At 47.7% G+C, this 26,292-nt stretch overlaps 1 protein-coding gene across 2 annotated transcripts in view; it reads right to left on the bottom strand.

Annotated features, from left to right (window-relative positions):
• The window catches only part of LOC120063413 (kremen protein 1-like), a 118,656-nt gene that overhangs the window by 49,108 nt on the left and 43,256 nt on the right, over positions 1-26,292 (bottom strand). For both annotated transcript variants that reach the window (XM_039013780.1, XM_039013779.1), the window contains exons 2-3: positions 25,008-25,170; positions 3,309-3,400 (exon numbers count right to left, since the gene is read on the bottom strand). In XM_039013780.1, coding sequence (XP_038869708.1) covers positions 3,309-3,400; positions 25,008-25,170 — 255 coding nt within the window. The remainder of the gene's footprint in view (positions 1-3,308; positions 3,401-25,007; positions 25,171-26,292) is intronic.

Genomic DNA, 26,292 nt, shown 5'->3' on the forward strand with positions numbered 1-26,292 from the left:
TCTTTTGATTTTCCCATGATGTCAAGCAAAGAGGCACTGAGTTTGAAGGTAGGCCTTGAAATACATCCACAGGTACACCTCCAATTGACTCAAATTATGTCAATTAGCCTAACAGAAGCTTCTAAAGCCATGACATCATTTTCTGGAATTTTCCAAGCTGTTTAAAGGCACAGTCAATTTAGTGTATGTAAATTTGTGACCCACTGGAATTATGATAAAGTGAAATATAAGTGAAATAATCTGTCTGCAAACAACTTTTGGAAAAAGTACTTGTGTCATGCACAAAGTAGATGTCCTAACCGACTTGCCAAAACTGTAGTTTGTTAACAAGAAATTTGTGGAGTGGTTGAAAAACGAGTTTTAATGACTCCAACCTAAGTGTATGTAAACTTACAACTTCAACTGTATAGACTCTACCGGTCAAAAGTTTTAGAACACCTACTCATTCAAGGATTTTTCTTAATTTTTTACGATTTTCTACATTGTAGAATAATAGTGAAGACATCAAAACTATGAAATAACACATGTTTAACACAAAAAAGTGTTAAACAAATCCAAAATATAAATTATATTTGAGATTCTTCAAATAGCCACTCTTTGCCTTGATGACAGCTTTGCACAGTCTTGGCATTAAAAAAGTGTGCCTTGTTAAAAGTTAACTTGTGGAATTTCTTTCCTTCTTAATGCGTTTAAGCCAATCAGTTGTCAGTTTGACCAGTTTGACCAGTTTTATCAGTTTTACCTATTTGGTAAAAGACCAAGTCCTTATTATGGCAAGAGAAATGACAGTCTATCATTACTTTAACGGCATGAAGGTCAGTCAATACGCAACATTTCAAGAACTTTGAAAGCTTCTTCAAGTGCAGTCGCAAAAACCATCAAGCACTATGATGAAACTGGCTCTCATGAGGACCGCCACAGGAATGGAAGACCCAGAGGTACCTCTGCTGCAGACGATAAGTTCATTAGAGTTACCAGCCTCAAAAATAGCAGCCCAAATAAATGCTTCACAGAGTTCAAGTAACAGACACATCTCAACATGTTCAGAGGAGACTGTGTGAATCAGGCCTTCATGGTCAAACTGCTGCTACTAAAGGACACATAAGAAGAAGATACTTGTTTGGTCCAAGAAACACGAGCAATGGACATTAGACCAGTGGAAATCTGTCCTTTGGTCTGATGAGTCCAAATTTGAGATTTTTGGTTCCAACCGCCGTGTCTTTGTGAGACGCAGAGTAGGTGAACGGATGATCTCCAAATGTGTGTTTCCCACCATGAAGCATGGAGGAGAAGGTTTGATGCTGTGGGGGTGCTTTTCTGGTGACACTGTCTGTGATTTATTTAGAATTCAAGGCACACTTAACCAGCATGGCTACCACAGCATTCTGCAGCGATACACCATCCCATCTGGTTTGCGCTTAGTGGAACTATCATTTGTTTACAACAGGACGATGACCCAAAACATACCTCCAGGCTGTGTAAGGGCTATTTGACCAAGAAGGAGAGTGATGGAGTTCTGCATCAGATGACCTGGCCTCCACAATCACCCGACCTCAACCCAATTGAGATGGTTTTGGATGAGTTGGACCGCAGAGTGAAGGAAAAGCAGCTAACAAGTGATCAGAATACGTGGGAACTCCTTCAAGACTGCTGGAAAAGCATTCCAGGTGAAGCTGGTTGAGAGAATGCCAAGAGTGTGCAAAGCTGTCATCAAGACAAAGGGTGGCTACTTTAACACTTTTGTTTACTACATGATTCCATATGTGTTATTTCATAGTTTTGATGTCTTCACTATTATTCTACAATGTAGAAAATAGTAAAAAAAAAAGAAGAAAAACCCTTGAATGAGTAAGTGTGTACAAACCTTTGACTGGTATTGTATATACATATATTTTTTGTGTCTAATGTGTTTATTTATATTGTATTATACAGGGCACATTTGAAAAAGAGACCTAGGTCTCAATGTGCCTTCCCTGTTAAAATCAAGGGTAAATAAATGAATAAGGAGAAGCAAGTAGAGGACATGCCAGAAGGGAGCATGCCAGTAGAGAACATGCCAGTAGAGAACATGCCAGTAGAGAACATGCCAGTAGAGAACATGCCAGTAGAGAACATGCAAGTAGAGAACATGCCAGTAGAGAACATGCAAGTAGAGAACATACCAGTAGAGAGCATGCAAGTAGAGAACATGCCAGTAGAGAACATGCCAGTAGAGAACATACCAGTAGAGAACATGCCAGTAGAGAACAAGCCAGAAGAGAACATGCCAGAAGGGAGCATGCAAGTAGAGAACATGCCAGTAGAGAACATGCCAGTAGAGAACATGCCAGTAGAGAACATGCCAGTAGAGAACATGCCAGTAGAGAACATGCCAGTAGAGAACATGCAAGTAGAGAACATGCCAGTAGAGAACATGCAAGAAGAGAACATGCCAGAAGAGAACATGCCAGAAGGGAGCATGCAAGTAGAGAACATGCCAGTAGAGAACAAGCCAGAAGAGAACATGCCAGAAGGGAGCATGCAGGTAGAGAACATGCAAGTAGAGAACATGCCAGTAGAGAACATGCCAGTAGAGAACATGCCAGAAGAGAACATGCCAGTAGAGAACATGCCAGTAGAGAACATGCCAGTAGAGAACATACCAGTAGAGAACATGCCAGTAGAGAACATGCCAGTAGAGAACATGCCAGTAGAGAACATGCCAGTAGAGAACATGTATGCCAGTAGAGAACATGTATGCCAGTAGAGAACATGTCAGTAGAGACCATGCCAGTAGAGAACATGTATGCCAGTAGAGAACATGTATGCCAGTAGAGAACATGCCAGAAGAGAACATCCCAGTAGAGAACATGCCAGTAGAGAACATGTATGCCAGTAGAGAACATGTATGCCAGTAGAGAACAAGCACAGAGGTAATAACACAACACACTGACTGCTGTATTGAGCTCTGCTGAGCTGAATGACTGACAGCTAATTACAGAAATGTAAAAGCACAGTGTGACTGACTGACAGTTCACATGGAACAGGCATGCCTGGACACTGCAGAGCTGCTGATGGTAGGCAGTTAAGAGACATTCTTCAGGATGATAATAGTTCAGTGAAAGGCTTCTGCAGATAAATGTTTTCAGAACTATCTGACACGCCGAGCGACTGACAGAGCCACCGACAGGCAGACGAACAGGGCCTCTGGGCTTTCAGGTCAGCCAGGGTGTAACACAGGAACACAGGGCGTTGACTACATGACTCTGATGCACACGCAAGAACGCACACACACACACACACACACACACACACATACATTCTCTTACTCTGACAGGTGGGTATGTCGCAGTATCTCCAGTAGATTCCGTCTTCATGGTCAGCGATGTAACACCACGGCTGGACATCACCATCAGGGTTCCTGGAGAGGAGTGTGGGAGGCAGGGAGGGAGGGGGAGAAAGGGAGATGAAGGGAGGGAGAAAAGGAGGGGGAGAAAGGGAGATGAAGGGAGGGAGGGAAGGAGGGGGAGAAAGGGAGATGAAGGAGGGAAGGAAGAGAGGGAAGGATGGAAGGAGGGGGAGAAAGGGAGATGAAGGGAAGGAGGGAAGGAGGGGGAGAAAGGGAGATGAAGGGAGGGAGGGAAGGAGGGGGAGAAAGGGAGATGAAGGGAGGGAGGGAAGGAGGGGGAGAAAGGGAGAGGAGGGGGAGAAAGGGAGATGAAGGAGGGAAGGAAGAGAGGGAAGGATGGAAGGAAGGGGAGAAAGGGAGATGAAGGGAAGGAGGGAAGGAGGGGGAGAAAGGGAGATGAAGGGAGGGAGGGAAGGAGGGGGAGAAAGGGAGATGAAGGGAGGGAAGGAAGAGAGGGAAGGATGGAAGGAGGGAGGGAAGGAGGGGGAGAAAGGGAGATGAAGGAGGGAAGGAAGAGAGGGAAGGATGGAAGGAGGGGGAGAAAGGGAGATGAAGGGAGGGAGGGAAGGAGGGGGAGAAAGGGAGATGAAGGAGGGAAGGAAGAGAGGGAAGGAGGGAAGGAGGGGGAGAAAGGGAGATGAAGGGAGGGATGGAAGAGAGGGAAGGATGGAAGGAAGGGCAGAAAGGGAGATGAAGGGAAGGAGGGAAGGAGGGGGAGAAAGGGAGATGAAGGGAGGGAGGGAAGGAGGGGGAGAAAGGGAGATGAAGGGAGGGAAGGAAGAGAGGGAAGGATGGAAGGAGGGAGGGAAGGAGGGGGAGAAAGGGAGATGAAGAAGGGAAGGAAGAGAGGGAAGGATGGAAGGAGGGGGAGAAAGGGAGATGAAGGGAGGGAGGGAAGGAGGGGGAGAAAGGGAGATGAAGGAGGGAAGGATGGAAGGAGGGAGGGAAGGAGGGGGAGAAAGGGAGATGAAGGAGGGAAGGAAGAGAGGGAAGGATGGAAGGAGGGGGAGAAAGGGAGATGGAGGGAGGGAGGGAAGGAGGGGGAGAAAGGGAGATGAAGGAGGGAAGGAAGAGAGGGAAGGAGGGAAGGAGGGGGAGAAAGGGAGATGAAGGGAGGGAGGGAAGGAGGGGGAGAAAGGGAGATGAAGGGAGGGAAGGAAGAGAGGGAAGGATGGAAGGAGGGAGGGAAGGAGGGGGAGAAAGGGAGATGAAGGAGGGAAGGAAGAGAGGGAAGGATGGAAGGAGGGGGAGAAAGGGAGATGAAGGGAGGGAGGGAAGGAGGGGGAGAAAGGGAGATGAAGGAGGGAAGGAAGAGAGGGAAGGAGGGAAGGAGGGGGAGAAAGGGAGATGAAGGGAGGGAGGGAAGGAGGGGGAGAAAGGGAGATGAAGGGAGGGAGGGAAGGAGGGGGAGAAAGGGAAATGAAGGAGGGAAGGAAGAGAGGGAAGGATGGAAGGAGGGAGGGAAGGAGGGGGAGAAAGGGAGATGAAGGAGGGAAGGAAGAGAGGGAAGGATGGAAGGAGGGAGGGAAGGAGGGGGAGAAAGGGAGATGAAGGAGGGAAGGAAGAGAGGGAAGGATGGAAGGAGGGAGGGAAATGAGGAAGAAAACAAACATAAAGAGGTTATGTAGCAAAAACTGGAGACTGAATATTAAATAACATTACAGCGGAATGCCTGCTGTGCGGAGATTTATTTCTGAATGTTTTATTGTTTGTGTTGCCAATCATCTCCCTACCGCAGCAGCCTGCTTCAGTTGGTATTTTACCCTGTGTTCTGGCCCTCAGAACTGACTATGCATTTCCAGTAGAAACCAGTGTAGACAGAAGGCTCTCAGACAGACAGACAGACAGACAGACAGAGAGAGAGGGTCTGACAGACAGATAGAGGAACACGGGGTCTTTGTTTAGGTTGAAGCAGTGAGACAGAGACCTGTCCTGGGGAGCACAGAGAGAGCAGGGCCTGACAGACAGATAGAGGAACACGGGGTCTTTGTTTAGGTTGAAGCAGTGAGACAGAGACCTGTCCTGGGGAGCACAGAGAGAGCAGGGCCTTTTGTCTGAAGGGGTAACAGATCTTTGAACTTCCACACTGCACTTTTAACCCTTCAAACCTGACAGCCTGGCCCCATCTGGCCCCCCTCTGGCCCCTACGGCGCTTTGGCTGTTTTTGTTTCACTGAGAAGAGATGGGATTGGCGGTGGGATTGGGGAGGAAGGGATGGGATTGGATGGGATGGGCGATGGGATGGGGAGGAAGGGATGGGATTGGATGGGATGGGCAGTGGGATTGGGGAGGAAGGGAAGGGATTGGATGGAATGGGCAGTGGGCAGTGGGATTGGGTAGGAAGGGAAGGGATTGGATGGAATGGGCAGTGGGCAGTGGGATTGGGTAGGAAGGGAAGGGATTGGATGGAATGGGCAGTGGGCAGTGGGATTGGGTAGGAAGGGAAGGGATTGGATGGAATGGGCAGTGGGCAGTGGGATTGGGTAGGAAGGGAAGGGATTGGAGGGGATGGGCGATGGGATGGGGAGGAAGGGATGGGATTGGATGGGATGGGCGATGGGATGGGGGAGGAAGGGAAGGGATTGGATGGGATGGGCAATGGGATGGGGGAGGAAGGGAAGGGATTGGATGGAATGGGCGATGGGATGGGGGAGGAAGGGAAGGGATTGGATGGAATGGGCAGTGGGCAGAGGGATTGGGTAGGAAGGGAAGGGATTGGAGGGGATGGGCGATGGGATGGGGGAGGAAGGGAAGGGATTGGATGGAATGGGCAGTGGGCAGAGGGATTGGGTAGGAAGGGAAGGGATTGGAGGGGATGGGCAGTGGGCAGTGGGATTGGGTAGGAAGGGAAGGGATTGGAGGGGATGGGCGATGGGATGGGGAGGAAGGGATGGGATTGGATGGGATGGGCGATGGGATGGGGAGGAAGGGATTGGATGGAATGGGCAGTGGGCGATGGGATGGGGGAGGAAGGGAAGGGATTGGATGGGATGGGCAATGGGATGGGGGAGGAAGGGAAGGGATTGGATGGAATGGGCGATGGGATGGGGGAGGAAGGGAAGGGATTGGATGGAATGGGCAGTGGGCAGAGGGATTGGGTAGGAAGGGAAGGGATTGGATGGGATGGGCGATGGGATGGGGAGGAAGGGATGGGATTGGATGGGCGGTGGGAAGGAAGGGGAGAGCCCACACATCTAGACAGAGGCTTTGAGCAGGTGCTGGTTTCTGTGTATTTTTGGCATACTGTCTGTGTGATACCAAGCGTATTTGTTAATGGTAATACTTCACTTACAAATAGTTTGTAAATGGTTTATAAGATGTTTATAAACTGTTGATTATATAATGAATAGGTAGGAGACACACTTGGGAGTATATTATCACAATCCGTGGAACCATTTTTGTTAGTGAGGTGCATGAGGCAACCACAATAACATCCCAGGTCAATGCTTGTTTTTAGGAGCACTACTGTTGTCCTTTTCTTAACTCTGACTGTAGTTGCCTGAGACATATTCCCCCGGGCCTCAGCTATCCCGTTACAGCACTATTGTGGGGCGAACTCTGAAGGGCCTTTCCATTCCTTTTTTCTTCTGCTATCAAAAACACTTCCCAGGGTCTCTTCCTCTCCTGTCACAGCACAGAAGAAGGTTATTGAGTGGGGAACAGAGGAAACTTTAACCTAGGGATGAAACCGAGCTACCGTAACTGTTAGCATTAGGGTCTTTTTTTGTCCTCCGTTAGGAGAAAATGATCCCTCTCTTCCTCCATGTGCTCATCTCCCAAATGGCTCCCAAGAGCTAAGGAGCGTTTTTTAAAGGAGAGAGGCCAGCGGAAAACAGGTACTTGCTTATTGCGCAAGAGACAGAGGCAATAAGTTAGCATATTATGCATAAGCCATCATTCATTTGCTACTGTACATACAAGGCGAATACTGAGGTAGGCTGGGATATTTTGAACAGAATTACCTACATGTATTACCTACATGCAATTTGAATGGAATTGATGGAGAGAGAGCGACTGCTCGCGCATCCTCTGACTTAAAGCAACAATACTCGAGTCAGTCAAGGCTGTTTTAACACTCTGCAGCTGCAATAAAAAATGATATATATATATTTACAACAACAAAAATATGGTGACTCCCGAAAGTCAGATGTGGGTGTGTATATTAGACGAGCATTCGGTCATAGGCTATGCTGCAGGAAATGTAGGTCTACCTGTCACAAGAAAAAAAGTTACCATGATGAGATGATACTGTAGGTCAACATGCATTGTGAACTGTTCTCCATACCAAGATGGGCTGTCTGTCCCCACCATGAGCGTTGATGATTGATCATGCAGAGAGCAGAGAGAAGGCCATAGAGAAGACAGATTTAGTCATTGCATATCATTTAACAGTTCCATTCCAAATCATGCTGTTGATATAAATAATTGATTGTAATTTACCGGTTTCTCGCAGTTATTTATCCCGGGAAAAGGGAGCGGTTTTTGGCCTGTAAATCTCAGTAACCGGGTTCCCGCCATTCAACTCTAGTACTGTACCATTCTCTAAATATGAACCCCTGGAAGAAATCAGTACCATTCCCTCAATGTGAACCCCTGGAAGAGCTACAGGGGTAACTACAGGTAACTGCCAAAATAAAAGAAACGCTGACCAAATTCACATAGAAATGTGAGTTATAGATCTGTCATTCTCATTGAAAGCAAATCTAAGAAGCTGTAGATCTGTTCTATATGCTCTATTTCTATGCTTCCCGTTCTTACATTTCATTTTTGCGTCTTTTACTTTCAGTTTTGTACACCAGCTTAAAACAGCTGAAAATACAATATTTGTGGTTATGTAAAATATATTACTGAACAAAAATCTAAACACAACATGCAACAATTTCAACGATTTTACTGAGTTACAGTTCCTATAAGGAAATTAGTCAATTGAAATAAATAAATTAGGCCCTCATCTATGGATATCACATGACTGGGCAGGGGCGCAGTCTGGCAGGGCATAGGCCCACCCACTTGGGAGCCAGACATGTCGTAATTCGTGAGGTCCCTGGTAATTCCCAGTCCTAGTTAGTAAAGAGAAAGTGGAGACGCTCCAACTACTCTGTTTTAGCTGCTAGCCAGTGTGCGTTTTAGCTAGCTGCTAGCCAGTGTGTGTTTCACCTAGCAGCTTGCCAGTGTGTGTTTCACCTAGCTGCTAGCCAGTGTGTGTTTTAGCTAGCTGCTAGCCAGTGTGTGTTTCACCTAGCTGCTAGCCAGTGTGTGTTTTAGCTAGCTGCTAGCCAGTGTATGTTTCACCTAGCTGCTAGCCAGTGTGTGTTTCAGCTAGCTGCTAGCCAGTGTGTGTTTCAGCTAGCTGCTAGCCAGTGTGTGTTTTAGCTAGCTGCTAGCGTGTGTGTGTTTCAGCTACCTGCCAGCCAGTGTGTGTTTCACCTAGATGCTAGCCAGTGTGTGTTTCAGCTAGCTGCTAGCCAGTGTGTGTTTCAGCTAGCTGCTAGCCAGTGTGTGTTTCAGCTAGCTGCTAGCTTGTGTGTGTTTCAGCTAGCTGCTAGCCAGTGTGCGTTTTAGCTAGCTGCTAGCCAGTGTGTGTTTCACCTAGCTGCTAGCCAGTGTGTGTTTCACCTAGCTGCTAGCCAGTGTGTGTTTTAGCTAGCTGCTAGCCAGTGTGTGTTTCACCTAGCTGCTAGCCAGTGTGTGTTTTAGCTAGCTGCTAGCCAGTGTATGTTTCACCTAGCTGCTAGCCAGTGTGTGTTTCAGCTAGCTGCTAGCCAGTGTGTGTTTCACCTAGCTGCTAGCCAGTGTGTGTTTTAGCTAGCTGCTAGCCAGTGTGTGTTTCACCTAGCTGCTAGCCAGTGTGTGTTTTAGCTAGCTGCTAGCCAGTGTGTGTTTTAGCTACCTGCTAGCCAGTGTGTGTTTCAGCTAGCTGCTGGCCAGTGTGTGTTTCAGCTAGCTGCTAGCGTGTGTGTGTTTCAGCTAGCTGCTCGCCAGTGTGTGTTTCAGCTAGCTGCTCGACAGTGTGTGTTTCAGCTAGCTGCTAGCCAGTGTGTGTTTCACCTAGCTGCTAGCGTGTGTGTGTTTCAGCTACCTGCTCGACAGTGTGTGTTTCAGCTAGCTGCTAGCCAGTGTGTGTTTTAGCTAGCTGCTAGCCAGTGTGTGTTTCAGCTAGCTGCTAGCCAGTGTGTGTTTCAGCTAGCTGTTCGACAGTGTGTGTTTTAACTCAGCAGTGTGGCTCGCTTACATCTGAGAACAGAGAAAAACAGCTGTTCCCTGCTGGCCGCTGTTCAACATACTTTACTTTTATAACCATTTTCCAAGTGCCCCTAATCATAAAAGGTATGATAAACTTTAAAATCTCTGGCACGGTGTAGCCATAAAAAAGCACTGAATCGTTAACACAGAGGGGAGAAAACCTGCAGCAAAGAAGAACACTGAGATGGGATAGAAATAACATGCTTTTCCGTGCTATTAGCAAGCCACTAGCTTGCCTGCACTTCAGACCAGGGTTCAAACACTATTTTAAATGATTTACAATACTCTATCTGTGCTTGTTTGAGCTAGCCTGTTGCAATTGAACCAATAAAGACAGTTACAAAAGGTCAAACCCCGCCCAACTTGTACTCTAGGCAGACTGAAACAAATGTTAAAAGCATTTGAAAGATTTCTAATAGTATTTGAACCCAGGTCTGCCTGCGTTCAGCCACACACTCTGATGCCACAGAGAAACACGAAAGCTGAAAACCCCCTTGAAAAATTAATGTGTGTAAAACTGCTGAGGAGCTGAAGAGGGTTTCAGAGGCTTGTTGTTTGGGTTTTGAGGTCAGGAGAGGATCAGAGACTGACTGTCAAATTCCCTCGAGAGCAGAGGTCTCTTTAAGCCGACTAAAATATCTGTCTGTCATTTTAAATCAGAAGTCAATAGTCACTGGACTTTGCTCTATTGCTTATAACAAATACAATGATGCTGAAGCTGAACCTGAGCAAGTTAAAGCGTATGCGGACATTCAAGTACATTGAACACTGTGCTAGCCTATCAATACAGTAAGTTCATATGCAGGAGTTGGCACATAAACGTATGTCTTCCAACTCCACATCTCCTTCATGCTTTACCTCACACCACAGTTGATGTAGACCTGACAACAGTCAGGGAGATTACATTACTATAAACAGGAGGAGAACAACTCACCCTGACACCATGGCCATTACCAGCCTTGTAGGAGAAGGCTGTGGTCCTATAGGGTACTATACCACTGAACACCTCAAACGTACACACGGTCTGCACACCTGCATACTAGTAGCTAGGAAACGGTAAAACCAGCCAACCTCCCACTGACACACCTTAACAACAACTGTGCCTCAAATGGCACCATTTCCCCTATATGCTGCACTACTTTGGACCATGGGCCCTGGTTAAATGTAGTGCACTATCTAGGGTGTCATTTGGGGCACAACCATGGACTATTGGATCTAGTCCTCCTCTAACCTGTTGACAATCGAGCAGCACAACACCAACTCAGGTGTAACGGATGTGAAATGGCTAGCTAGTCATTTCACATCCGTTACACAGGCACGGTCTTGCTTGAACAAGAGGTCCAATGGGACAACCTGACTAAACAAACCCAGATAAAAGTTGCTCTGGATAAGAGTGTCTGCTAAATGACCCCCCCAAAACAATTTTAATGGAGCTGTGTGTAGACTACAGTATGTTGAAAACTCCCCTTTAATTAGCTTTAATTGAAATGACTGTTGTCAGGTCTACATCAACTGTGGTGTGAGGTAAAGCATGAAGGAGATGTGGAGTTGGAAGACATACGTTTACGTGCCAACTCCTGCACCTGCAAACTGCACAAACCCTGTGCTGTAACAATATGCTGCGGCATTCTGTGTGACAATCAGTGTCAGTATTTGAAATGCGTTGAGCACGGTCTCTGTCAGTAAATATGTGAGTACGGTCTCTGTCAGTAAAGATGTGAGCACGGTCTCTGTCAGTAAATATGTGAGTACTGTCTCTGTCAGTAAATATGTGAGTACGGTCTCTGTCAGTAAAGATGTGAGTACGGTCTCTGTCAGTAAATATGTGAGTACTGTCTCTGTCAGTAAATATGTGAGTACTGTCTCTGTCAGTAAATATGTGAGTACGGTCTCTGTCAGTAAAGATGTGAGCACGGTCTCTGTCAGTAAATATGTGAGTACTGTCTCTGTCAGTAAATATGTGAGTACTGTCTCTGTCAGTAAATATGTGAGTACGGTCTCTGTCAGTAAAGATGTGAGCACGGTCTCTGTCAGTAAAGATGTGAGCACGGTCTCTGTCAGTAAAGATGTGAGTACGGTCTCTGTCAGTAAAGATGTGAGTACGGTCTCTGTCAGTAAAGATGTGAGCACGGTCTCTGTCAGTAAAGATGTGAGCACGGTCTCTGTCAGTAAAGATGTGAGCACGGTCTCTGTCAGTAAAGATGTGAGCACGGTCTCTGTCAGTAAAGATGTGAGCACGGTCTCTGTCAGTAAAGATGTGAGTACGGTCTCTGTCAGTAAAGATGTGAGTACGGTCTCTGTCAGTAAAGATGTGAGTACGGTCTCTGTCAGTAAAGATGTGAGTACGGTCTCTGTCAGTAAAGATGTGAGTACGGTCTCTGTCAGTAAATATGTGAGTACGGTCTCTGTCAGTAAATATGTGAGTACGGTCTCTGTCAGTAAATATGTGAGTACGGTCTCTGTCAGTAAAGATGTGAGTACGGTCTCTGTCAGTAAATATGTGAGTACGGTCTCCGTCAGTAAAGATGTGAGCACGGTCTCTGTCAGTAAAGATGTGAGTACGGTCTCTGTCAGTAAATATGTGAGTACGGTCTCTGTCAGTAAAGATGTGAGTACGGTCTCTGTCAGTAAAGATGTGAGCACGGTCTCTGTCAGTAAAGATGTGAGCACGGTCTCTGTCAGTAAAGATGTGAGCACGGTCTCTGTCAGTAAAGATGTGAGTACTGTCTCTGTCAGTAAAGATGTGAGCACGGTCTCTGTCAGTAAAGATGTGAGCACGGTCTCTGTCAGTAAAGATGTGAGCACGGTCTCTGTCAGTAAAGATGTGAGTACGGTCTCTGTCAGTAAAGATGTGAGTACGGTCTCTGTCAGTAAAGATGTGAGTACGGTCTCTGTCAGTAAAGATGTGAGCACGGTCTCTGTCAGTAAAGATGTGAGTACGGTCTCTGTCAGTAAAGATGTGAGTACGGTCTCTGTCAGTAAAGATGTGAGTACGGTCGCTGTCAGTAAAGATGTGAGTACGGTCTCTGTCAGTAAAGATGTGAGCACGGTCTCTGTCAGTAAAGATGTGAGTACGGTCTCTGTCAGTAAAGATGTGAGTACGGTCTCTGTCAGTAAAGATGTGAGTACGGTCTCTGTCAGTAAAGATGTGAGTACGGTCTCTGTCAGTAAAGATGTGAGTACGGTCTCTGTCAGTAAAGATGTGAGTACGGTCTCTGTCAGTAAAGATGTGAGTACGGTCTCTGTCAGTAAAGATGTGAGCACGGTCTCTGTCAGTAAAGATGTGAGCACGGTCTCTGTCAGTAAAGATGTGAGCACGGTCGCTGTCAGTAAAGATGTGAGTACGGTCTCTGTCAGTAAAGATGTGAGTACAGTCTCTGTCAGTAAAGATGTGAGTACGGTCTCTGTCAGTAAAGATGTGAGCACGGTCTCTGTCAGTAAAGATGTGAGCACGGTCTCTGTCAGTAAAGATGTGAGCACGGTCTCTGTCAGTAAAGATGTGAGCACGGTCTCTGTCAGTAAAGATGTGAGTACGGTCTCTGTCAGTAAAGATGTGAGTACGGTCTCTGTCAGTAAAGATGTGAGTACGGTCTCTGTCAGTAAAGATGTGAGCACGGTCTCTGTCAGTAAAGATGTGAGTACGGTCTCTGTCAGTAAAGATGTGAGTACGGTCTCTGTCAGTAAAGATGTGAGTACGGTCTCTGTCAGTAAAGATGTGAGTACGGTCTCTGTCAGTAAAGATGTGAGCACGGTCTCTGTCAGTAAAGATGTGAGTACGGTCTCTGTCAGTAAAGATGTGAGTACGGTCTCTGTCAGTAAAGATGTGAGTACGGTCTCTGTCAGTAAAGATGTGAGTACGGTCTCTGTCAGTAAAGATGTAAGTACGGTCTCTGTCAGTAAAGATGTGAGCACGGTCTCTGTCAGTAAAGATGTGAGCACGGTCTCTGTCAGTAAAGATGTGAGTACGGTCTCTGTCAGTAAAGATGTGAGCACGGTCTCTGTCAGTAAAGATGTGAGTACGGTCTCTGTCAGTAAAGATGTGAGTACGGTCTCTGTCAGTAAAGATGTGAGCATGGTCTCTGTCAGTAAAGATGTGAGCACGGTCTCTCCGGAGAGATGTAAGAGCTACTGACCTTTAGAGCAGCTTTGCTCTCCTTTTCTGGGATTCATTTGACACCCCATCTCTCCCTGTTTTCACTGGGCTGTTTTACGGTCATCTATAAAGATTAAATGTGAGGGCTTTTAGGGTGTTCTCCGCACACCGCCATGGAGCCACAGACCCCTTTCAACTAAATTAGTATGGGAAAAAGCCAACAATGGGATAGGAACACGGTTTACGATTCCCCTCTCGTTCCTCGTAAGTCGACCCCCATTCCACCTTGTTCTCTTGTCCAAGTCTCCCCCACACACTCACACTCAGATACTCACTCACTCACACACACACACACACACACACACACACACACACACACACACACACACACACACACACACACACACACACACACACACACACACACACACACACACACACACACACACACACACACACAGGCAAATACTTCGCTAACCCACCTAGTATATCAGATCTGTGCTGTGAAGCCTGTGTTAAAGTAATGACATGTAATGATTCCTGGCACTAGATTTGCACCTGTGCTCTGGTCTCAGCCTCAGTCTTGCTCTGGTCCCAGCCTCAGCTTTGCTCTGGTTCCAGCCTCAGCCTTGCTCTGGTCCCAGCCTCAGCCTTGCTCTGGGCACAGCCTCAGCCTTACTCTGGGCTCAGCCTCAGCCTTGCTCCGGTCTCAGCCTCGGCCTTGCTCTGGGCTCAGCCTCAGCCTTGCTCTGGGCCTTGCTCTGGGCCCAGCCTCAGCTTTGCTCTGGTCTCAGCCTTGCTCTGGGCTCAGCCTCAGCCTTGCTCTGGTCCCAGCCTCAGCCTTGCTCTGGGCCTTGCTCTGGTCTCAGCTTTGCTCTGGGCTCAGCCTCAGCCTTGCTCTGGGCCCAGCCTCAGCTTTGCTCTGGTCTCAGCCTTGCTCTGGGCTCAGTCTCAGCCTTTCTCTTGTCCCAGCCTCAGCCTTGCTCTGGTTCCAGCCTCAGCCTTGCTCTGGTCCCAGCCTCAGCCTTGCTCTGGTCCCAGCCTCAGCCTTGCTCTGGGCACAGCCTCAGCCTTGCTCTGGGCTCAGCCTCAGCCTTGCTCTGGTCTCAGCCTCAGCCCTGCTCCGGTCTCAGCCTCGGCCTTGCTCTGGGCTCATTCTCAGCCTTGCTATGGGCCTTGCTCTGGGCCCAGCCTCAGCTTTGCTCTGGTCTCAGCCTTGCTCTGGGCTCAGCCTCAGCCTTGCTCTGGGCCCAGCCTCAGCTTTGCTCTGGTCTCAACCTTGCTCTGGGCTCAGCCTCAGCCTTTCTCTGGTCCAGCCTCAGCCTTGCTCTGGTCTCAGCCTCAGCTTTGCTCTTGTCTCAGCCTTTCACTGGTCCCAGCCTCAGCCTCGCACTGGTCCCAGCCTCAGCCTTGCTCTGGTCCCAGCCTCAGCTTTGCTCTTGTCTCAGCCTCGCACTGGTCCCAACCTCAGCCTCGCACTGGTCCCAACCTCAGCCTTGCTCTGGTCCCAGCCACAGCCTTACTCTGGTCCCAATCTCAGTCTTGCTCTGGTCCCAGCCTCAGGCTTGCTCTGGTCTCAGCCTCAGCCTTGCTCTGGGCCCAGCCTCAGCCGTGTTCTGGTTCGTATAAAATCTCCCTTGGCTCAGGAATCATACGGGCTGTCACACCCCTCCTCTCCTCTCCCTCTCTCTCTCTCTCTCTCTCTCTCTCTCTCTCCATCTGAATCTTACACCCCAGAGTGCCACTTCAAATCCAGCCACTTCCAGATGAGGCCCTATCCAGCCACTTCCAGATGAGGCCCTATCCAGCCACTTCCAGATGAGCTCCTATCCAGCCACTTCCAGATGAGCTCCTATCCAGCCACTTCCAGATGAGGCCCTATCCAGACACTTCCAGATGAGGCCCTATCCAGCCACATCCAGATGAGCTCCTATCCAGCCACTTCCAGATGAGCTCCTATCCAGCCACTTCCAGATGAGGCCCTATCCAGCCACTTCCAGATGAGGCCCTATCCAGACACTTCCAGATGAGGCCCTATCCAGACACTTCCAGATGAGGCCCTATCCAGCCACTTCCAGATGAGGCCCTATCCAGCCACATCCAGATGAGCTCCTATCCAGCCACTTCCAGATGAGCTCCTATCCAGCCACTTCCAGATGAGCTCCTATCCAGACACTTCCAGATGAGCTCCTATCCAGCCACTTCCAGATGAGCTCCTATCCAGACACTTCCAGATGAGCTCCTATCCAGCCACTTCCAGATGAGCTCCTATCCAGACACTTCCAGATGAGCTCCTATCCAGACACTTCCAGATGAGCTCCTATCCAGACACTTCCAGATGAGCTCCTATCCAGCCACTTCCAGATGAGCTCCTATCCAGCCACTTCCAGATGAGCTCCTATCCAGACACTTCCAGATGAGCTCCTATCCAGACACTTCCAGATGAGCTCCTATCCAGACACTTCCAGATGAGCTCCTATCCAGCCACTTCCAGATGAGCTCCTATCCAGCCACTTCCAGATGAGCTCCTATCCAGCCACTTCCAGATGAGCTCCTATCCAGCCACTTCCAGATGAGCTCCTATCCAGACACTTCCAGATGAGCTCCTATCCAGCCACTTCCAGATGAGCTCCTATCCAGACACTTCCAGATGAGCTCCTATCCAGCCACTTCCAGATGAGCTCCTATCCAGACACTTCCAGATGAGCTCCTATCCAGCCACTTCCAGATGAGCCCCTATCCAGACACATCCAGATGAGGCCCTATCCAGCCACTTCCAGATGAGCTCCTATCCAGCCACTTCCAGATGAGGCCCTATCCAGCCACTTCCAGATGAGGCCCTATCCAGCCACTTCCAGATGAGGCCCTATCCAGCCACTTCCAGATGAGCCCCTATCCAGACACATCCAGATGAGGCCCTATCCAGCCACTTCCAGATGAGCTCCTATCCAGCCACTTCCAGATGAGGCCCTATCCAGCCACTTCCAGATGAGGCCCTATCCAGCCACTTCCAGATGAGGCCCTATCCAGCCACTTCCAGATGAGGCCCTATCCAGCCACTTCCAGATGAGGCCCTATCCAGCCACTTCCAGATGAGGCCCTATCCAGCCACTTCCAGATGAGGCCCTATCCAGCCACTTCCAGATGAGGCCCTATCCAGCCACTTCCAGATGAGGCCCTATCCAGCCACTTCCAGATGAGGCCCTATCCAGCCACTTCCAGATGAGCTCCTATCCAGACACTTCCAGATGAGGCCCTATCCAGACACTTCCAGATGAGGCCCTATCCAGCCACATCCAGATGAGGCCCTATCCAGACACTTCCAACACATTAAAGATCTACGTCAGGGAAGGAGAGAGACAGACAGAGAGGAAGAAAACATTCTGAGAAAGTGAACATAGTTAGGAAAGGGGAGATGAAGAGAAAGACATAAATGAAAAGGGTAAGAGAGAGAGAGCAAAAGATTGAGAAAGAGAGAGAGAGTGAGACAGAGAGAGAGAAAGAGTTTCAGAGAGAGAGAGAGAGAGAATACTGGAGATTTGATTTGGAAGATGCCCATGATTTAAATGAAGTATTTTGCTATTCAAATTCTTCAAACCAAATGTGATGGACAGAGAGTCTTCTCCATATGGTGGGGACTCTAGAAACTCACACACACACACACACACACACACACACACACACACACACACACACACACACACACACACACACACACACACACACACACACACACACACACACACACACACACACACACACACACACACACACACACAAAGAGACAAAGAGACAGAGGGGGGAAGAGAGAAACAGAAATATCCTTACTTTCTCCTCTCTCCCACTCCTCCATTCTCCCATTCCCTTTGTCTTAGCCTGGCAATAACAAAACAATGTGTAACTGTGTGTCTTAGCCTCTCGTATTCTCGTATTCTCTCCAGTTCCTAGAAGACAGAGAGAGAGAGAGAGAGAGAGACCTCCCAAACCTTCTATAATAAAGCCATCATCTACAGAGATATTAACCTGGAGAAGAGTGCCCTAAGCAAGCTGGTCCTGGGGCTCTGTTCACAAACACAAACAGACCCCACAGAGCCCCAGGACAGCAACACAATTAGACCCAACCAAATCATGAGAAAACAAAAAGATAATTACTTGACACATTGGAAAAAAATTACAAAAAAACAGAGCAAACTAGAATGCTATTTGGCCCTAAACTGAGAGTACAAAGTGGCAGAATACCTGACCACTGTGACTGACCCAAAATGAAGGAAAGCTTTGACTATGTACAGAGAGGCCTGCGTAGGCAGACCTGGCTCTCAAGAGAAGACAGGCTATGTGCACACTGAACACAAAATGAGGTGGAAACTGAGCTGCACATCCTAACCTCCAGGCCAAATGTATGACCATATTAGAGACACATATTTCCCTCAGATTACATAGACTCACAAATAATTAGAAAACAAACCTAATTTTGATAAACTCTCATATCTACTGGGTGAAGTTGCACAGTGTGCCTTTAAAGCAGCAAGATTTGTGACCTGTTGCCACAAGAAAAGGGCAACCAGTGAAGAACAAACACTATTGTTCATTTTTGTATTTCACCCTTATTGTACCAGGTAAGTTGACAGAGAACACATTCTCATTTACAGCAACAACTTGGGGAATAGTTACAGGGGAGAGGAGGGGGGTTGAATGAGCCAATTGTAAGCTGGGGATGATTAGGTGGCCATGATGGAATGAAGGCCAGGACACCAGGGTTAACACCCCTACTCTTACAATTAGTGCCATGGGGTCATTAGTGACCACAGAGAGTCAGGACACCCGTTAAACATGCCATTCAAAAGACAGCACCCTACACAGGACAATGTCACACCACTTCCAGCAGAATCTGGTCTCCCATCCAGGGACTGACCAAGACCAACCCTGCTTAGCTTCAGAATCAAGCCAGCAGTGGCATGCAGGGTGGTATGCTGCTGGCATGCAGGGTGGTATGCTGCTGGCTGCAGGGTGGTATGCTGCTGGCATGCAGGGTGGTATGCTGCTGGCATGGAGGGTGGTATGCTGCTGGCTGCAGGGTGGTATGCTGCTGGCTGCAGGGTGGTATGCTGCTGGCATGCAGGGTGGTATGCTGCTGGCTGCAGGGTGGTATGCTGCTGGCTGCAGGGTGGTATGCTGCTGGCATGCAGGGTGGTATGCTGCTGGCTGCAGGGTGGTATGCTGCTGGCTGCAGGGTGGTATGCTGCTGGCTTTATTTATTTTCCCTTTTGTACTTTAACTATTTGCACATAATATGACAATCGAAACATCTTTATTCTTTTGGAACATTTGTGAGTGTAATGTTTACTGTAAATTGTTTTATTGTTTATTTCACTTTTGTTTAATATCTATTTCACTTGCTTTGGCAATGTAAATATATGTTTCCCATGCCAATACAGCTCTTAAATTGAATTGAGAGATGCAGAGAGAGAGATGCAGAGAGAGAGAGAGTGGCAGAGAGAGAGAGAGGCAGAGAGAGAGAGAGGCAGAGAGAGAAATAGAGAGTCAGAGAGAGAAATAGAGAGGCAGAGAGAGAAATAGAGAAAGAAAAGGAGAGAGAGAAAGATAGAGAAATAAGGTGTTGATTAAAGCTAACCTAAAGAAGACTAGAATATACCATTTATTTAGCTGATTGTGGAAATGTGTATTTTACCTTCAACGACTACATTTATGAAGTGGTGACTTGTCATTAGGCTGAAATATGAACTGTTTATTGTGCTAGGATCACGTAAAGGAGATAGACTCCAACAAATGAAGATGTCCCTTTACATATTACTTGTCAAGAGTAATATATTTTTTATGTGCAGTGGAGTTAAAGCCTTCCCTTATCCTCTCTGGCTGGGCCCCAAATGGCACTCTATATTCCCTTCATAGTGCACTACTTTTTAACAGAGCCCTATGGGCCCTGTTCAAAAGCAGTGCACCATATAAGGAAGAGGGTGCCATTTGTGCTGCAGCCTATGTATCCCAGTCATAAATCATAGGAGTCCCAATCCAAGCAAAACAAAAAACAAATCCGTCCTTGGCCACTTCAAAGCATTGTTGCTTTATGACTTAATGGCCACGACTTAGACTTAGGAAATGTTTTGAAAGGGATTTTAAGTGGTGGGGAAATACTACATCTATTTTGAATATCTATGGCACTTAGCTACTTACTGGAAGTCTCTCAAGATCAATAGCCATGACTTAGTCTTAGGCAATGTTTAAAGGGAGCTTTTATGTGGTGGTGGGGAAATACTATTTTTAATATCTATGATATCTACGCCACTTACTGGAAGTCTGTCTGGATCAAAACAATGGATAAAAGACTACACAGTAAGAGGAATATACTGTACAAACTCAATGCTAGCTACTGGGTTCAATGAGTCTGCTGGGCTGTAGGCCTATGTGAGTGTTGTAGATGAGTGCAGCTGCCGCTTTCAAGGAGAGGGACACTAATCCCAACACTTATAAGAAATCCCACTACGACCTCAGACGAGACATCAAACAGGCGTATACGTAAATACAGGACTAAGATCAAATCCTACTACGCCGGCTCTGATGCTCGTCGGACGTGGCAGGGCTTGCCCACTATCACGGAATACAAAGGGAAACCCAGCCGCGAGCTGCCCAGTGACGCGAGCCTACTAGACGAGCTAAATACCTTAACATTCACAAGCCTCAGACAGATTACCAGGACGCATACTTAGAGCATGCGCTGACCAGCTGGTAAGTATCTTCACTGACATTTGTTATTGTGAGGTGGAAACGTCTAGGAGCAACAAAGGCTCAGCCGCGAAGTGGAAGGCCACACAAGCTCACATAACGGAACCGCCGAGTGCTGAAGCGAGTAGCATGTAAAAATTGTCTGTCCTCAGTTGCAACACTCACTACCAAGTTCCAAACTGCCTCTGGAAGCAACTGACTGGAAGCAACGTCAGCACAAAGACTGTTGGTCGGGAGCTTCATGAAATGGGCTTCCATGGCCGAGCAGCCGCACCCAAGCCTAAAATCACCATGGCAATGCCAATCGCCGGGTGGAGTGGTGTAAAGCGCACCGCCATTGGACTCTGGAACAGTAGAAATGAGTGATGAATCACACTTCACCATCTGGCAGTCCGACGGACGAACTTGTGTTTGGAGGATGCCAGGAGAACATTACCATAGTGTCAACTGTAAAGTTTGGTGGAGGAGGAATAATGGTCTGGGGCTGTTTTTCATGGTTCAGGCTAGGCCCCTTAGTTCCAGTGATGGGAAATCTTAACGCTACAGCATACAATGACATTCTAGACGATTCTGTGCTTCCGACTTTGTGGCAACAGTTTGGGGAAGGCTCTTTCCTGGTTCAGCATACAGAAATGGTTTGAAGAGATTGGTGTGGAAGAACTTGACTGGCCTGCATAGAGCTCTGAACTCAACCTTATCGAACACCTTTGGGATTAATTGGAATGCCGACTGCGAGCCAGGCCTAATCGCCCAACATCAGTCCTGACTTCACTAATGCTCTTGTGGCTGAATGGAAGCAAGTCCCCACAGCAATGTTCCAACATCTAGTGGAAAGGCTTCCCAGAACAGTGGAGGCTGTTATAGCAGCAAAGGGGGGACCAACTCCATATTAATGCCCATGATTTTGGAATGAGATTTTTGACGAGCTCATGTCCACATACTTTTGTTCATGTAGTACATGTTTCAAGCAGACCACCATAGTCCCTGTGGCCAAGAATGCCAAGGTAACCTGTCTAAATGACTATTGCCCCGTGGCATTGTAGCTATGAAATGCTTTGAAAGGCTCACATCAACTGTATCATCCCAGGCACCCTGGCCCACTCCAATTCACATACCGCACCTACATACACACAGATGACGCTATCTATATTGCAACATTGCCCTTTCCCACCTGGACAAGAGGAATACGTATGTGAGAATGCTGTTCATTGACTACAGCTCAGCGTTCAACACCATAGTGCCCTCCAAGTTCATCACTAAGCTCAGGACCCTGGGACTGACCACCTGCCTATTGCAACTGGATCCTGGACTTCCTGACAGGCCGCCCCCTCGTGGTGAGGGTAGGCAACAACACATCCGCCATGCAGACCCTTCCAACAAGACAACGAACCTAAGCACACTGCCAAGACAAGGCAGGAGACTCTAAATGTCCTTGAGTGGCCCAGCCAGAGCCCAGACTTGAACCCAATCAAACATCTCTGGAGAGACCTGAAAATAGCTGTGCAGCGATGCTCCCCATCCAACCTGAAGAATGGGAGGAACTCCCCAAATACAGTTGTGACAAGTTTGTTGCGTCATACCCAAGAAGACCCAAGGCTGTAATTGCTGCCAAAGGTGCTTCAACAATGTACTGAGTAAAAGGTCTGAATATTTACGTAAATGTGATATTTCAGTGTTTTATGTTTAATAAAACAGCAAACATTTCTAAAAAACTGTTTTCACTTTGTCATTATTGGGTATTGTGTAGATTGATGAGGAATTAAAACATTTTTTTTTTTTTGAATAACAAGTAACGTAACAAAATGTGGAAGAAGTCAAGGGATCTGAATACTTTCCAAAGGCGCTGTACCGTATAACGGGATACTTGGAACTAACCACAGGAGGGTTTTTCAATACTTTCAATATCGATGAAACTATTTTTTTTCATTTAAAAAAAATAATATTTGAATATTTCTAGCTAGTTTTTAAGTAAATACCTGCAGTCAACTTGTGCAATATGTTAGGAGATAAAGCAGATCTCGTTCATCATTTCACCTGTTTTTCACTGGGCAGATTCAGTTATGCTGAGTCGAGTGACACCAGGCTATGGCCCGTGATGTGAACGAACAAAAACGGTGAGGGAGGAGCGACCTTCTCAAATCAAACAGTAATATGCGCCGCTTAGCCATGTTGTGAACAAAGCAGCATTGTACATCATCCAGAAACATACTACCTCTCTTTTTCAATTTTCATTGAGAAGGTTATTGAGAAGGTTATTTTTTTAAATCAAAACAGTCACTTTTGCATGTGAAGTTGCGCTATCCAGGCTAGGTTTGGGCAGTGGAGAAGAGATCCTACTCATTTCTGCACGTGTTCCTACATTACTTTTTTTGAGCCGACTACTCTGTTAGCTTTGAACAAGGCACCTGGTTCACGCCCGGGAGGCAGCCCGGTTCCTAAACGAATGCAATCAACTTTCACCCAGTGCGAAATATACCTAACCAGGCGCCCGGCCGAGATTAATCGAAATCCCTCATTATGAAGCTTACCGGTAGTCCCCAGTCACGCTGTGTTTGTTTACAAGCATTTTTTAGTTACTTGTATAACTTTATGAGTTGGGATGTCTGTCCTAAAAATAGTTTAGGTCAGAGACTGTATAAAATGTTTACAATGTGCTCGTTAGCGTTTAGTTAGCATTCTCTATGGGATTTTACATGTACTTGTTATTATTGCTAACCTTCGGATTACAGCGACTCAGTGGAGTTGAAAATACTGCCCCTTGTGTTCAGTGCTGTTCTTACCGAATATCCCGAGAGGGCACAAGGTCGGTATGAAGCTATGACAATCTGGATACCGCCCAAACCTAATCCAGACACTGTGGTGTCCCCTGGCATTCCCTGGATCAGTGGGATGAGGAGGTCTTTGCTTGTATAAACTCTGTTAAATATTCACACATGAATGTCTGAGAGGGGCAAGGGGGGAAACACACAAACAAAAACATGGACACGCACATACACGCACACACATACACGCATGTCATACAGTACACACACACATACACAGACACCCTGAGAGGGTTCTGTGTCAAACCAGCCGAAAGGGAACCTCTCCCCTGACTCCAAAACATGTCTCCCTTCACTTCTAAATACTTGGACACATTTACATTTTATTTTACCCCCTTTTTCTCCCCAATTTCGTGTTATCCAATTGTTAGTCGTTACTGTCTTGTCTCATCGCTACAACTCCCACACGGACTCGGGAGAGGCAAAATACGAGAGCACAACCCAACCCAACCAAGCCACACTGCTTCTTAACACAGCGCGCATCCAAACCGGAAGCCAGCCGCACCAATGTGTAAGAGGAAACACTGTACACCTAGTGACCTGGTCAGCGTGCACTGCGCCCGGCCTGTCACAGGAGTCACTAGTGCACAATAAGACAAGGATATCCCTGCCAGCCAAACCCTCCCTAACCCAGACGACGCCAATTGTGCCCCGCCCCATGGGCCTCCCGGTCGGCTGCGACAGAGCCTGGGCTCAAACCCAGAGTCTCTGGTGGCACAGCTAGCACTGCGATGCAGTGCCTTAGACCACTGCGCCACCCGGGAGGCCCTTACTTGGACACATTTTAAGAAAAGTTTGTCTAAGTCATTGACATCATATACAGTATCTATGCTGTATGTGTTACGCCCCTGAAAAAGGGGAGAAATAATGCACCAGAAGTGACATCATTACTTCTATCATCAGATGGTGCTTTCAAGACAAATGGTAACTCAGAAAAAAACTAGGTCAAATTATGACGTCAGTGATCTTGAAGTCGGAAAGTCAGACCTCTAGAAAGATGTCCAAGTTAACGACTTGCAGTTCTGAGTTGGATGACCGTTCAAAAAGATTTTTCCCAGGTGGAGTTCACTTCTTTTCAAAGTTCCCAGTTGTTTTGAACGCGGAAATACAATAACAAGAATCCCAAAGTGCTCCAATCCTCTCTGCTCTAGGATGACATTGAGGTGTTATTGTATGCACTTCTGACCAGTGCTTGACTTTCGGTACTCATTTTGGGTAAAGGCGGTACTGTTTATATCAAGATCTAGGAACGCCACAATATTCTATAAGAGGTCCAGGAGCTCAAGCAGTAGAGAAATGTAGGTTGGCACTCAGCTCCGGCGAGCTTCCTGCCCAAGTCAAGCACTACTTGTGACTACACTTGCCCATGTAAATACAAAGTGTCTGAACAACGTTCAGTGATACTGATAGTGAGGCAAAAATGCTAACAGGCTAAGCTAACAGCACCAGTGAATGAGATCTAACTACTCCTTTAACTTTTCTGGGAGGTCGGTGGCACCTTAATTGAGGAGGATGGGCTCGTGGTAATGGCTGGAGCGGAATAGGTGGAATGGAAATACATCAAACACATGGAAGCCATTCCATTTGCTCTGTTCCACCCATTACTATGAGCCGTCCTGCCCTCATCCTCCACTGTCATCTTGGGTAGTATCCTGGGGTAAGATGTTTTTCTCTGAGCACCAGTACAAGCTTTAGCTTGGGCTCCAGAGGGGGGCCTCACCTGCAGTAGTTGTGGCTGCCAAGACCACCCTCTCCGTTGGGGTACTTGAGGGTGTTGTAGGGGTGCTGGAAGGTTTCGTTCCAGAAGAGGCAGGGCTTGCCCTCCAGGAGGCTTGTCTGGTTCTGACAGCCTCTGTAGTCCTCTCCATTGGCTGTGTAACATTCTGAAAAGGGGGAGAGGGGAGAGGGAGAGGGAGAGGGAGAGAGGGAAATCATTTATTAAACAAGTGTTCACTGTGTTTGGCATTGAGAGAAAAATATATATTCTGACCAACACTTGGGTGATAGTTTCTTAGATGAAACTATGGAGGGGCTGACCAATGTCTATGTGGCTAACAGAGGATAATAGAGGATGACAGATATGAGATGGAGGGACTGACAGAGGATGACAGAGTGGAGAAGGAGGGGCTGACAGAGGAGATGGAGGGGCTGACAGAGTGGAGATGGAGGGGCTGACAGAGGATGACAGAGTGGAGAAGGAGGGACTGACAGTGGAGATGGAGGGGTTGACAGAGTGGAGATGGAGGGGCTGACAGAGGATGACAGAGTGGAGAAGGAGGGACTGACAGTGGAGATGGAGGGGCTGACAGAGTGGAGATGGAGGGGCTGACAGAGGATGACAGAGTGGAGAAGGAGGGACTGACAGAGTGGAGATGGAGGGGCTGACAGAGTGGAGATGGAGGGGCTGACAGAGTGGAGATGGAGGGGCTGACAGAGGATGACAGAGAGGAGATGGAGGGGCTGACAGAGGATGACAGAGCGGAGATGGAGGGGCTGACAGAGGATGACAGAGAGGAGATGGAGGGGCTGACAGAGGATGACAGAGAGGAGATGGAGGGGCTGACAGAGTGGAGATGGAGGGGCTGACAGAGGATGACAGAGAGAAGATGGAGGGGCTGACGGAGGATGACAGAGTGGAGATGAAGGAGGCTGACAGAGGATGACAGAGAGGAGATGGAGGGGCTGACAGAGGATGACAGAAAGGAGATGGAGTGGCTGACAGAGGATGACAGAGTGGAGATGGAGGGGATGACAGAGTGGAGATGGAGGGACTGACAGAGGATGACAGAGTGGAGATGGAGGGACTGACAGAGGCTGACAGAGTGGAGATGAAGGAGGCTGACAGACTGGAGAAGGAGAGGCTGACAGAGGATGACAGAGAGGAGATGGAGGGGCTGACAGAGGATGACAGAGAGGAGATGGAGGGGCTGACAGAGGATGACAGAGAGGAGATGGAGGGGCTGACAGAGGATGACAGAGTGGAGATGAAGGAGGCTGACAGAGGA

The sequence above is a fragment of the Salvelinus namaycush genome, chromosome 18, assembly GCF_016432855.1.
Source record: "Salvelinus namaycush isolate Seneca chromosome 18, SaNama_1.0, whole genome shotgun sequence".
Lineage (NCBI taxonomy): Eukaryota > Metazoa > Chordata > Actinopteri > Salmoniformes > Salmonidae > Salvelinus > Salvelinus namaycush.